The sequence below is a fragment of the Nothobranchius furzeri genome, chromosome 13, assembly GCF_043380555.1.
Source record: "Nothobranchius furzeri strain GRZ-AD chromosome 13, NfurGRZ-RIMD1, whole genome shotgun sequence".
NCBI classification, from domain to species: domain Eukaryota; kingdom Metazoa; phylum Chordata; class Actinopteri; order Cyprinodontiformes; family Nothobranchiidae; genus Nothobranchius; species Nothobranchius furzeri.
The window spans coordinates 63,786,825-63,800,247 of record NC_091753.1 but is presented as its reverse complement, the minus strand read 5'-3'; the positions used below and the strand labels follow the sequence as shown (position 1 = coordinate 63,800,247).

General features: G+C 45.3%; 1 protein-coding gene and 1 long non-coding RNA gene across 2 annotated transcripts in view; both read left to right on the top strand.

Annotated features, from left to right (window-relative positions):
• Positions 1 to 13,423, top strand: part of LOC107374383 (calsyntenin-2) — a 542,719-nt gene continuing 529,296 nt past the window's right edge. The window contains exon 1 of the mRNA XM_070543765.1: positions 1 to 210. Coding sequence (XP_070399866.1) covers positions 144 to 210 — 67 coding nt within the window. The 5' untranslated portion in view covers positions 1 to 143. The remainder of the gene's footprint in view (positions 211 to 13,423) is intronic.
• Positions 8,575 to 9,695, top strand: LOC107396039 (uncharacterized). The gene is made up of 3 exons (XR_001574269.3): positions 8,575 to 8,681; positions 8,759 to 8,829; positions 9,529 to 9,695. It is a non-coding gene; the product is annotated as an uncharacterized lncRNA (long non-coding RNA).

Sequence of the window (13,423 nt, the reverse complement as noted above, 5' to 3'; positions counted from 1 at the left end):
GGTTTGTCCTCCTCTTGTCCCGGACATCAGTGAAGTGTCCCCACTTCGGAGGGAAGCCGGTCGCTGAAGAAGAAGAAGAAGAGGAAGGGGTGAGGAGGAGAGGAGGAAAGAGCTCGCTGTGGTCCCTCTCTGCTCCGGAGAAGATGCTGAGGGTGGTCGGGTTGTTGCTGGCTGGAGTGTCTCTGGGGTTGAGCTCCGCTCACACCAAAGGTAGGTGAAGGACAGCTGTCCTCTGAGAACATGTCCCGCAGAAAAGTCATTAGTGGTTGTGCTGAGTCCAATCCGTCCCTGAAGCCCCGAGGCTGAGCAGCGATGGCATCTCAGGGTGTTTTCTTTATCAGTAGCAGAGTTCGGGTGCAGATGTGTAATCCTGGTTCTGGATCGGCAGCGGGGCTTGTTGTTGGTGACTGAGAGGTGGAGTCATGGAGGATGAAAGTGGAGCAGATGATGTGTGAAGCAAGTTCAGGCTAATGTGCTGCATAAGGCTTTGTCTGTGGAAACTCTGAAGCATCAGTGTGGGTGCTGCAGACACTGGACCGGACCGGACAGGACCGGACAGGACAAGACAGGACAGGACAGGACAGGACCGGACCGGACAGGACAGGACAGGACCGGACAGGACCGGACAGGACCGGACCGGAGAGGACAGGACAGGACAGGACGGGACAGGACTGGACTGGACCGGACCGGACCGGACAGGACTGGACAGGACCGGACAGGACAGGACAGGACAGCACAGGACAGGACAGGACCGGACCGGACCGGACAGGACTGGACAGCACAGGACCGGACAGGACAAGACGGGACAGGACCGGACAGCACAGGACCGGACAGGACCGGACAGGACAGGACAGGACAGGACAGGACAGGACAGGACCGGACAGGACAGGACAGGACCGGACTGGACAGGACAGGACTGGACTGGACAGGACCGGACAGGACAGGACAGGACCAGACAGGACTGGACAGGACAGGACCGGACAGGCAGGACCGGACAGGACAGGACAGGACCGGACAGGACAGGACAGGACAGCACGGGACCGGACAGGACAAGACGGGACAGGACCGGACAGCACAGGACCGGACAGGACCGGACAGGACAGGACCGGACAGGACAAGACAGGACCGGACAGGACAGGACCGGACAGGACTGGACAGGACGGACAGGACCGGACAGGACCGGACAGGACCGGACAGGACAGGACAGGGACAGTTGCATCTGGAGGACACTGTGTCCTAACCTAAGTAGGGTCTCTAGATTACAGGCAGAGCTCATTTAGCTCCTTATTGTTCACGTTTATATTTTAAATGGAGCTTTTATTTTCCACACCTTCACAACAACCCACCCCTCTTCTGAAACTTCCAGTGTCTCATTCTGGTGTTAAGGTGGCAGAATGAGGGCAAAACACAGCAACATTCCTCACATCCTCATGGTGCTTAAAGACCCACGGTCTATGTTCTGGACACCCACGCCCCCAGAGCAGCTCCGTCTCTTCGTGTCTCGCTGACGTGACGGCTCCACCAGGTGGCAAAGGAAGTCTTTTAAGATGACATCAACATGTTACCAAAAACTATGACTCAACCGTATAAGGTCTTATCCCAAACAAGCCTGAACTTGGGTCCATATTGATTGTGTCTGATGTAAGTAATGTTTGCCTCATGATCATACATTTGTCAGCACCTAGCAGCTAAACGCCGCCACCTGCTGATGTAAGTCAGCCTCTACGGTCTTTTAAAACGTGAACTCGGGATATTTTGGTGGAGATGCAGTGGTTCTGGGTTTGAGAGCTGGTTCATGTGCACCTCATACCTGCCATTACAGAATTAGGTCGGTGCTGACTAGTCTGACAGGAGAATAATGATTCTGAAAGGAAAAGCTTTTACTTGGATGATTCGTTATTGTTTTCAGCAATTAGCCCTTAGCTAAGTGCCCAGGAAAATATTTAAACTTGCCAAAGATCCCCCGGCATCACTGATATGCAGAACGGCTGATCACCAGTTAGCCTAATGATCGTGAACATGGCTGACTGGATGGCTGATGAACGTTTGGGTGTATTTAACTAAATCGGTGTGCTTTGAGGACAACAGGCTGTGTCTGTGACTGTGAAAGGATGCAGCTCTGGAGGCTTGAACATGGATCAGAGTGAAGTATTGTGTGTGTTCAGATCTGACCTCAGCATTCCTGGTGGGAGTGATCACCCTAAATAAATAAGTCATCTCTGATTTAAATACCTGGGATCAGGATTAACTCCATAATGCAGCGTGTCTAAACAAGTGGTTCCCGGTCCTGGATAACAACATTCAGGTGTCACTAATGAGTGACTGGCTGTTTCTAATTTTAGCCTCCCAGTTCCCCTGCTGCAGTGGGACTGCTCAGTTCTCCAGTGACAGCGGCGTGTGCCGTGGGTAAGCTGGTGAATGTGGCAACAGGTTTGTGCTAATCAACTCCCCGCGGACCCAGGCGGGCGCTTACGCTGGGAAATAACAAGGTGACACCTGTCAGTTTGGTCTGGCAGCCGGGAGACTTTGTCTGTGATAAGCTGTTCATCTTTCCTGCCTTTCTGACGAAGCAGCCAGCCTCCCCGCTGCCGGCCGGCTGGCTGGAAGCAGCTGCAGCCTTTACCATGAGAGGAGAAGGAAAACATGTGCTAATAGACCCTCTGCAGGCGGCGACCTGGCCGGGGGGTCAGAGTTCTGCCCCGCGTGCTTCCGCAAACAACTACAGGGTGACTATCACGCGCTGTGCTCAAGGAATTACCAAGAAGTTTATGCATGCTGAAGATAGAGCAGTAGTTCGTTTGGAGGAAGGATTCATTGTCGTTTTTTCATCCAGAGCTCGACTGTGAAGTAAACAAATTACTGCTGAGCCAGTGAAGGTGGAAGAACCCGGCGCTGTGGTTCTAATTGATTCCCTGGGGCTGCTGCATGAAGCATTTAAATCAGGAAAAAATAAGAGTCAATTGTCTCCAGACTGGATCTGATATCCGCCGTTAAACCGGCCCTCCCTCTCTCTCTGGCACAGCTGGTGAAACAAAACAAACAAACATAAAAACAGGTGATATTTGCCATCGTGTTGCTCCTGAGTCTGTTTCTGCTTTTTACTTTTGAAATCAGGACTTTGTGTCATGCGCAGAGAGGAACCCGCCTCATGGACGTAATTTTGGGGGGAGACAGGGGGGACATGTCCCCCCCACTTTTTCCAAAGTCAAGTTTTGACCCCTGCACTTTTTACCATACAAAAACAATATTACGCTATACTAAATTGACACTGGTTGAGCTCTAGGACCAAGCAGAAAAGAACCATTTGTGTTGAAGCCTGTTTCCCATTAGAGCATACTGTAAAGACCCCCCCCCCCAGTGTCCCCCCCACTTCTAAAGTGAAAATTACATCCATGCACCTCCGTGATGCCGGAATGTGTGAAGCTGCTTCCCGGATAACTTTGAAGCGCCACCGCTCCCGTTTAGCCACCGTCTCATTCCAGGAAGAGCTTGGAGTTGACTTTAATCACCGTCACACCGTCACACGCGTGTGTGTTCAGATATGTGTGTATCAGTAATCGGAGCTGTGTGTGAGCGAGTGATAGAGTGCATCCAGGGTGTTGACAGCCACCAAGTATGCAGAAATGGGCGAGGAGGTGATGTCATTTACAAAGGAATGATGGTGTTCGCAGATCCGCGAAGCGGCTCAAACGATTTCCCCGGAACCAACCGTGTCGCTGCACGACGGAGAATCTTCTAGCAGCGAAGCAGAAAAGGCTGCAACGTTTATTTTTGCCCTGCTTTTGTGTAATTCCAGGCTAAATGAACTCTGAATTTAGATAGCTCATTACCAGCAGAGTGTATTTAATTCAGATCCGCACGGTGTGAGTCTTTGTTGGTGGAACATTTTTTATTATATCCACAAAAACGCTCCATTCTGCTTCCAAGCACGCCGACGGTCTGGATGTATTGTTGGCCCTTTCTGAGGAGCCCTGTTGGGGAGCGAGGCTCTGACGGCGCCTCGTAAAGGTCCAGGATGGATTGAGACAGGTCTTTTTATTTATAGCGTCTTATACGGAGCTTTTTCTGCGTGTTGCGTGGCGCGCCAGGCTGCGCTTTTGCGCGTGTGTGGAGGAGATAAAGAAAGCCAGGGGGCGATTTGAGGTTCCCATTAGAAAATAAAAAAGGAGGTGACAAAAACAGGCAGATTGATGTTCCTTCTTTGAAGGAAGAAAGTGCATTATGGAAGCGCTCCATAAATCTGTAGACGAGGCAGTGGCACGGGACGTGGCACGAATCCTGCCCGGCCACAGGTCTCAGAGAGGAACAACACCTTTATTTACCAACAACTGCATCTTCTCCTCTGCTGAAGCCTGGATAGTCCTGGTGCCATTTCAGAGGAGAGACCTCCACCCGTCAGAGACAGAGGCTCAGTCAGGGTGGAGGAGTTAACAGAGATAATGGAGGGGTTTAGGTCCCAGGAGGACTGTCATCATTAGCTCTGCTGCAAACCAGATGATCATGACATGCTGAACTTTGCTCATTAGTGAAAGTTCGGCTCTGGTTTCAGTCCAGATCAAACCCTGGATTTGGACTCGAGGCGGCAGGTAGAATACTGACTAAATTAGTGCATGTTTAATTTCACAATTCAGTCGTTTGAAATGCATTCATGTGCTGCTTGAATGAGGGGTTGGAAAATTCACCAGTTCATCACAGAGACAGCCCCAGATCTGGGCTGGGATTTGAACCCGCAGCCTTTAATGAAGTCCCAGAGATTACTCCCTGCAAATGCAAGCATGCTAGCAGCAGTTAGCATCCGTTGTCCACAGGGGTTCCTCTCTAGCCTTCTACACACAAACCTGACCTGGGGCCTCATTCATCAAGCTCGCTTACGCACAAAACGGGGTTGGAAAACTGCGTAAGCAACTTTCCACGCAAACTTTGGGATTTATGAAAGAAAACTTGGCAGAAAAATATGCGCAACTTTAAGTTGACTAAGGACCTGGCTTACATGGAGACATGGAGAGCACCTGCAGCGCTGCTGCTGAGAAGATACAATTATGAAATCCTGCAGCATTATCACTTGTACACACACACACACACACACACACACAGACGCACACACACACGTGTTATTAAAACAAACCTAAAATGTTACTGAAATGTGGGTCAAATATATAAAAATATTTTAACCATAAATATCAGATGAAAAAAGGGAACTAAACACTAATATAATGCATATTATTGAGCCTTGTAGAATATTTTGTCTTTAAAAAAGTGAGGCAGTTGAATGCACTGAGTATGCATGTGCTGGTGCATGGTCAGGATGGTACCACCTCTGCCTCAGTTTGAGCCAGGAAAACCCTGTGTTGTGTCCTTGAGCAAGAAACTTAACCTGCATCGCCTGCTGGTGGCGGTCAAAGTGATCAGGGGAGCCAGTGTTCAGCAGCCTTGCCTCCGTCAGTGCACCCCAGGGCAGCTGTGGCTACCCTTGGGTTAAAAAACCCCAACTTGGGTTATTTTTAACCCAAGTCACAGGTTAAGAGGGGCCAACTATTTTTCTGAGTTAATTTAACCCAAATAATTGGTTTCAAATTCTGGGTTGATGAAAAGAAAACCCATTTTAAGGGGTAAAATAACCCAGCCTTTAGAGTAAGAGCCACATTTGCTAGCCGGCAAGTTAGCAACCCTCGTGTATTAATGGCGGGCATCAGTAGTGGTTCGCTGGCAAACGTTTAAGCTAGTGTTAGCCACCACGCAAGGCAAAGACGAATGAAAGGAACACCAATGTGAAGAAAACAGGGACAATAATAAGAGAAATTACACTCTGATGACTTTTCTCGCTCATTGACTGTAAACTGCTCACTTTTGATTCCAGCCTAAGCTTCCTCCTTTTCCGGTTTTCTCATTGTTGGACCAGCAAATTTCAAAGAGCACTCCTGCCACCTACTGGACTGGAGTAGGAACCTAACCCAATTATTGGGTTACCCTACTCACGAACAAGCAATCCAGTCAATAAACCCAGAAATAGAACCCAATATATGGGTACAGCTCTGAACTTCTAACACAGAAAAACTACCCAGCATGAATAACTCAGTTACTGTTTTTAGTGTGTACAATGTAACTTATCGCCACCAGTGTGTGAATGGGTGAATGAATGAATGATTGTGTTGTAAAGCACCTTGGGGGGTTGTAGAACCCTAAGAAGGCACTATATCAGGGGTGGGCAATCCCAGTCCTCGAGGGCCGCTGTCCAGCAGGTTTTTATTTTTATTTTATTTATTTATTTTTTTTATATTTCATTTTTCATTTATTGACATTAAAATAAAAATACAGAAAAAAATTGCTACAAGCCAAAATGAAAAAGGGGACAGAAAGAAGAAAAACTTATGTTATCTGCCCCTTTAAACTAAAATAACATCAATACAAATGAAACAATCATGATTCTTAAAAAAAAAAAGAAAAGAAAAGAAAAAAAAATTAGAACAATATATTTTCTGGACTGGTTGACCAACACAATCTCAACCAATGAATAAAAAAAAAAGAGAAAACGAGTTACACAGAGAGAAGCATAAAGATATAGACCTCTATACATACATATATATACAAATGAATACATAGACTTTTTTCCTTTTTATTTTTTTCCTTTTTATATATTTTTTTCATTCCCCCAACCCCCCTCCCCTCACACATTTATGTAACAGATCTATATAAGTTAATCATTTGATTTTTTATCTCTTTTTTGAAAGTCAATATTGTTTTTGCATTCTTGATTTCAGTATTTAATTTATTCCACATTTTAACTCCATATATGGACACACAATGTTCCTTTATGAGTATCCGATGTCTAGGTATATTAAATAATTCATGTCCTTTTAAATCATATTTGCTATGTCTTTTTGTAAATCTTTTGATTAATCCTGCAGGTACGTTCCTTTTGTTTGCATTATACATACATTTTAAAATATTGTAGTCCACCAGATTTTACCAGTTTTACTTGTTTCTCTGCTTAAACACACCTGGTTTGAATCTACTAGTGATTAACAGGCTGCTGCAGAGCCTGATGAGCTGCCGAATAGGTGATTCATCCAGGAATCAGGTGTGTTGGGGCAGGTAAACAACTAAAACCTGCCAGATAGCGACCCTCGAGGACCAGGATTGCCCACCCCTGCATTATATCAATTACAGGGTGTTTACCATTATGTTTTCACGATATAACTAATGAATGAATATCTGCTAGAGCCAACCCTATTCAAGATGGCCGCCACAGCTGATGGAGTTTTTTAAACACAAACATTGCTGTGATTCTCACACTGACCTAAACTTTTGCTCGTTACACACTTTGAGTTCAGGCCGGTGATACGGACCAAAACTGGTACCTCTGTGTTCCCTCCCCATCAGAATTGACAGAAAATCAGTAAAGAGTCAAAGCTACGCGTCTCAGATGTTACACAGGCACTTTCATATAATTTTATAATTATTCAAATAATATAACTTCCATATGCAGCTTCTAGGGCTGGGCCACACCATTCGCAATAACATAGTACATTTTTTCATTTTATGCTAATTTCATAACGTGAATAAATCCACTACCAGAGGATTACGCTCACGCAGCGTGGGGTTATTACAGTTATGAAGACAAACATGGCTGGAGTATTCATTCATACCAATGAGTAAAGAAAGATTCATGTTAGTCTCAGAAGTATTTTGGCTGCTGCAGGCCCCCGTACCGGTTACCTGGTTACACGGGGCGGTTCGACCCCTTTCTCCACACAAGCAGGAAAACAAAACCTGTCAGGTAGAACATTACCCTAGAGGTTTTTATTAACCCAGACAACACCATTTGTGGAAGTTTTGTCGGTACATGATGGGGTGGATGCATGAAAACTCTGTAAAGACTGCTCACAGATGGAGGAGCAGCAGGCTAGCACACCTGCTAGCTCTGGAAATTCACTGGCTGCACATTCTTATCGATATAAACTTTCTATATAAACATTTGTAAAATCTGGAGGTTTTGTCCAGTCCTACTTTGAGTGCTAGTTGATGGTGATGTGGTAGGAACCTTAACTAAAGCAGCCAGAAGTCCACTCACCTCAACATGAGAAGATCTTAATTTCAGATTCTGTGTTGAAAAGTGATGCAAGATATTTTTTCTACTAGTCGCGTCGATTGAAACCTTTTCATGTCATCTCCTTTATCCTGATTGTTGATTTTGACTCCAGCAGTTTGTCTTTGTCCTGCTCCATCAACCTGCCACACATAAGTGGTGCAAGCACATGGTGAGGTAGTAAAATCTGTCAGTGAGCCATCAGCTTTAATCTAGCTGATTGGATAGCATTGAACCTGCATTAAAATCACAGTGAAGGATTCTGTTAGCGACGGTGACTGATGGACCTTTAAGTGGTGTTATCTAACACGATCCTGAAGGAGTCTCTAGTTTCTGCCTTTAGCATTTTAGCTGTCAGAAGTGGAGGGTTGGAGGCAAGGGAGTCCCAGAGGGTGAGAGTGGCAGCTGACAGAAGTGGGCACGTGTAACCCACATCAGAATTGTGGTTTGTGCTGCGGCATAAGGTTGGAGGTGTAATTTCGCTCTCCGCCACTAGGAGGCGAGTATGCCTTGAGATGACTTCCTGTTAGTCAGCATTTCCTGTTTTGAAAGCCGTTACTCACGAGGCAACCGCCAGATTAACTGAAAGATCCTGGTAAGAAAAGTTAAAATAAAAGTTAAATTCGCAATTTATCTTCACCAACTAGCTATTAACAGATGGCTATTTGTTAGGATCTGAATTCTGTGAATTACAGCCGTGGGAAGCTGCGTCAGCTGGGCGAGCTATCTCACCACGAGCTCCGGTGAGGGATGCTACATGAATGTTAGCACCATAAAGACATGTAGTTGACTGCTGTTAATATATTTCCTGTTTAAAAACAACCAGTCGGAGTTGTGATATTTATGTTTAAAGTACTGTAACATCACTGATGTGCAGACGTTTAATTTTAAGTGTTAAAGAATATATTAAAATGTGCCCAGCTAACCGCTAGTTTTAAGCTACTGCTTAGCAATTTCTGTGTGTTCTACTATTACTGTGATTCATTTGAGTTTGTTAGCTTTCCAAAACGTTAAAGGAACAGTAATATTGTCATGTAGTGCTTAAAGGCACCCTTTTAGTTGTTGATTTAAAAGTTAATTCATTTGATAAAGATGCAAAAAGTTCATAAAATGGGATTATAAAATGTGAAGGATCTCATTACTCTGTTGGATGTATTAGAAGTTGATATATTTTTCTGAGAAATAATTCAGTTGAAATATCTGAAAAGGAAGAACAGTTAAATGCAAGCTGGAAAAAAAAAAGATAAATGTGGGAGAGTGAATCTTACAAATTTATTTATTCTTAAAAGGGTAAATATAAGGTATATTTTCTGTTGCGCTAAAACCTTGTGTGATACAACTCAAGTTATTTCATGATGCTTGAGACATTGTGTAACTAAAGATGAGTGATGGAAGGAGCATAGATAAAATAGTAATGTATGCACTCTGCCCTGTGTGCATAGATTGGTTTTTTGACCAGGACTGGATCATTTGAGATCTGAACCTTGTGGGTTCAGTGGCGAGCCAGTTCCAAGAGAGTGACTGTAGACGGACCAGAGTACAGTGTGGCCAGCCGTGGGATCCATCTTCAGCGAACCCCAGGACTATCACTACATCCCTTGACACAGATAAGACTGACACTTTTAAAAAATCTACCCGGGTAGTGTTAGATCCACTGGACAGAAACGCACACACACAAACTAATTTCTCTTTCCAAAGAGAAGTGGACTGAGCAACAGGAGTGGAAGCTCTTTAATTGAAACTCTTTGGAGAATTTCCTCAAAGAGGGTTTTGGTTTTATTTTGAGTCCTTTAATGTGCGTTCGTGCACTGTAGGAAGCCGGCTTAGACAGGCAGGGTTTGTAAACTTTACACCTTTTCAATACAGTTTCTATTTAAATCATATCTTATCTGTCATTGTGCGGTTCCTTCTCTGCTGATCCTTTCAAGGCTCCATAATCTTACCTAGAACTTTTGATACTGGTCCAGAGTTGTCAAGACAATAGTTCAACACCTATTTCATATTATTTAATTGTAATACCCGTTACACACGCCTCACAGTGAGTAGGTGTCTCATTTTTCTCTCACATGTTCTTGCTTCCTCCTCTTTTGGTTTGTTTGGTCACATCTGACCGTACTAGGGGCCAAATATTCATGCTGCCAAGGCTCATTGATCTGCCCTATGGACAGAGACTGAGCATTTCATTAAAGGCAAGGACGCAGATGTTGTTTTACAGGTTCACGTTTGAATCTCAAGTATCCGTTAGAGATGCAGAGAGGAAGGAGGTAATTGGCAGATGAGGGAATGGTGAAGTGAGACAAGGTTCAAAAGTCAGTTTCAAGTAGAAATAAATAGTTGCTGAAGTGTATTTCTTCATTATGGAAAGTACATAAGCACACACACCTGAAGGACCTTTTCTGTCCAGTTTCATACATTCTGATCAAAGATGTGTTGCTAAACGGTAATCACTGGAGGCGACTAGCGCTAATTCACCAGCAGAACACGTGCAGGAGAGATACAACCCTACCAGCTTTAATGGTTACCATGGTAACATCTTCCACAGTTAGAATCACGGCTTTAGTTCGAACCAAATTCTCTCACCGCTGTGGCACGCTTTTTGTTGTCCAACAGATCCGACCTCCCAGACACATGGAGGCAGCAGAGAGTCATCACTGGAGGATTTTATCAGACTCCAGAGACAAAGTCAGTAGTGACAATCATGCTTACCGCTGTTTGCTCATCCAGGTCTGGGCCACAGGGGCAAGGGAAGCCCTGACCGTCTAATCAACCGACCGACCGACCGATCGATCAATCAATCAATCAATCAATCAGTCAATACACAATTAACCAATCGATCAACAACCAACCAAACAACCTACAAATCAATCAATTGATTGATCAATCAATCAATCAATCGACCGACCGATCGACCAATCAGTCAATCAACAACTAACCAATCGATCAATAATCAACCAACCGACCGATCGATCGATCAATCAATCAGTCAATCAACAACTAACCAACTGATCAACAATCAACCAACCAACCAACCTACAAATTAATCAATCAATCAATCAATCAACCGACCAACTAATCAATGTAACAGACGCCGTCTGTTTGTGGCCACTGGGTGGCCTCAGTGTCACTACCTGCGCTCCTGGCTCTAGCTGAGTCAGGTGTAGCTGATCCAAATCAGGGATGCTCCTCGTTAGAAGGGAGCACCAGGTGATGGGGGGGGGGGGGGGGGTGGGGCAGTCGCAGTGGAGTTTGCTCTCCTTTTTCCCTCCTCGACCAGACGGTAAAGTCTAGCTTTGATTACCTGTGTGGTTTAGATACACTCTTCCTAGTCTCTAGAGCTCGTTTGTGTTTATTTGGCATTCTGGTTAAAGAGATCTAGCGCCCCCTTTTGGTGGAGCTTTTCCTTACCCGGTTTAAACCCCGGCGCTTTGTGTTTACTATTATCATTACTTTAGGAAACCCCAGTTTTGGATGTCTTTATGTGTTTGTGACCTTTTATCCTTTTCCTGCATAAAGCAGTGACCCTTTTAGTTCAATAAACTCCTTTAAGAGAGTGAACCTTGGTTTGTTCCTATTCACAACCACCCTTCTTTACGCCCTCCAACCAACATCATCTGCTGGTCGTGCTGGGGCCGTAAAACCAGACTCAATAGAATAAAAGCATGTGTCAAAAGCAGACCAGCGTTTTGTACAAGAAGACCCAAAACGAGTTCAATTGACACAATAAGAGAGAAGCGGAGACGCGTGTCCAAACTCAGGTCTTCAGTTGGAGGTCCAAGGTGTTTCCAGGGCGACCTACAGATATAATCCCACCTGCTCTTCAGCCTGCAGGCCTGCAACCACACCTCACCAGCAAGAGCTGGCTGCACCAGAAATGCAATTCATACTTTAAAGCTATTTAAACCACCAACAGTGGCACAAATGTGCAGTTTAGTTCTGTCTCTATTGTTTCCACTTAAAAAGTACAAATCAGCTCAGAATGAACAGCTACCTCCAGACAATGACTGTGTGTGTGAGATCACTGTGCTGCCACGCCTAATCTCCACTTTAAAGTTGCTTCAAGTGCCTCGCCACTCGCTAACCGTGCTAAATCTGCTCCAAAAGCTCTGCTGGATATTCAGGAGACTACTTCTGCCACCTCCTTCAGCTCTCCTCTAATCCATCTGTTCCTTCGGTCCAATCACTTAACTCCTGCTCAGTCTCACCAGCAGGCTCTTGTCTGCTCCTCGGTGAGCTGCGATGACACAGAGAGAGGCTCACCAGCATCCTCCACACACACACACACACACACACACACACACACACACACACACACACACACACACACACACACACACACACTCACACACACACACACACACACACACACACACACACACACACACACACACACACACACACACACACACACACTCACACTGACAGATAGAACCCGACCTGTCCCTCCCCAGCAGCCGGGGGAGGCTGACCTCACAGGAAATGATGACAAGGAGAAGGTGGAGGGAATTGCAGGTGCTGTGAGAGGAGGGTCAGGTAGAGAGGTGCAGATCTTTGTCTCAGAGGTGACTCATGACTCTTCAGACGTGACGAGTGGGGCACATGGAGTGGAGAGGCTCTGGAGTGGATGGAACAAGAGTGGGTGAGGAAGTAGTTTTACGATACTTTGATCTGTCCAATCACCCAAACATCCCCGTACTACAGTACTTTGTATTACCTCCTACTTCCCGAGTCGGAGGAGAGGACGTGCTGCCGCTGCGGGCGGCCAGGTCATTCCTGACCGGATTTAAAGCAGCATGTTAATGTTTTGGGAACTGTAAGGATTATTTTATTGGCATGGACTAGTTGCCGGGAAACAAGCAGAGACTCTCGAATCTCATTGATCTTGTGAAGCAAAAGAAAAGCTCCGCAGATACAGAAAGTCATAGTTTCACAGAGAATCTTTCATGGATGGAACAAAGAGACATAATGTGCTCTCGGGTTGTTTCCTTGGAGAAGGGTTTACAACCATTACCCTAAACATGTTTTTACAGAGAAAGCGCTGAATACAAAAAGTAGAATGAGATAAAAGGAGGAATTCTTTGGTTTTGAACTGGGTTGTTGTCTAAGTGTGTTTCTGCCTTTACAGTTCCTACCCTACCCTATATGACCCCGTCATTAATGTGGTGCATGAAAGCAACCAGAATTGCAGAACTGATCATAAAAGAAGGGATTTACTGTAAATTGTGGAAAGGCATGGCATGTGTTGTTATTTAGATGTGAGCGAACACATCTGGGATTTCCCTAGCAGCTGTATTTCAGAGGTCCATAAAAACTGAGGAAGGAGGGATGCATTATGGGTAA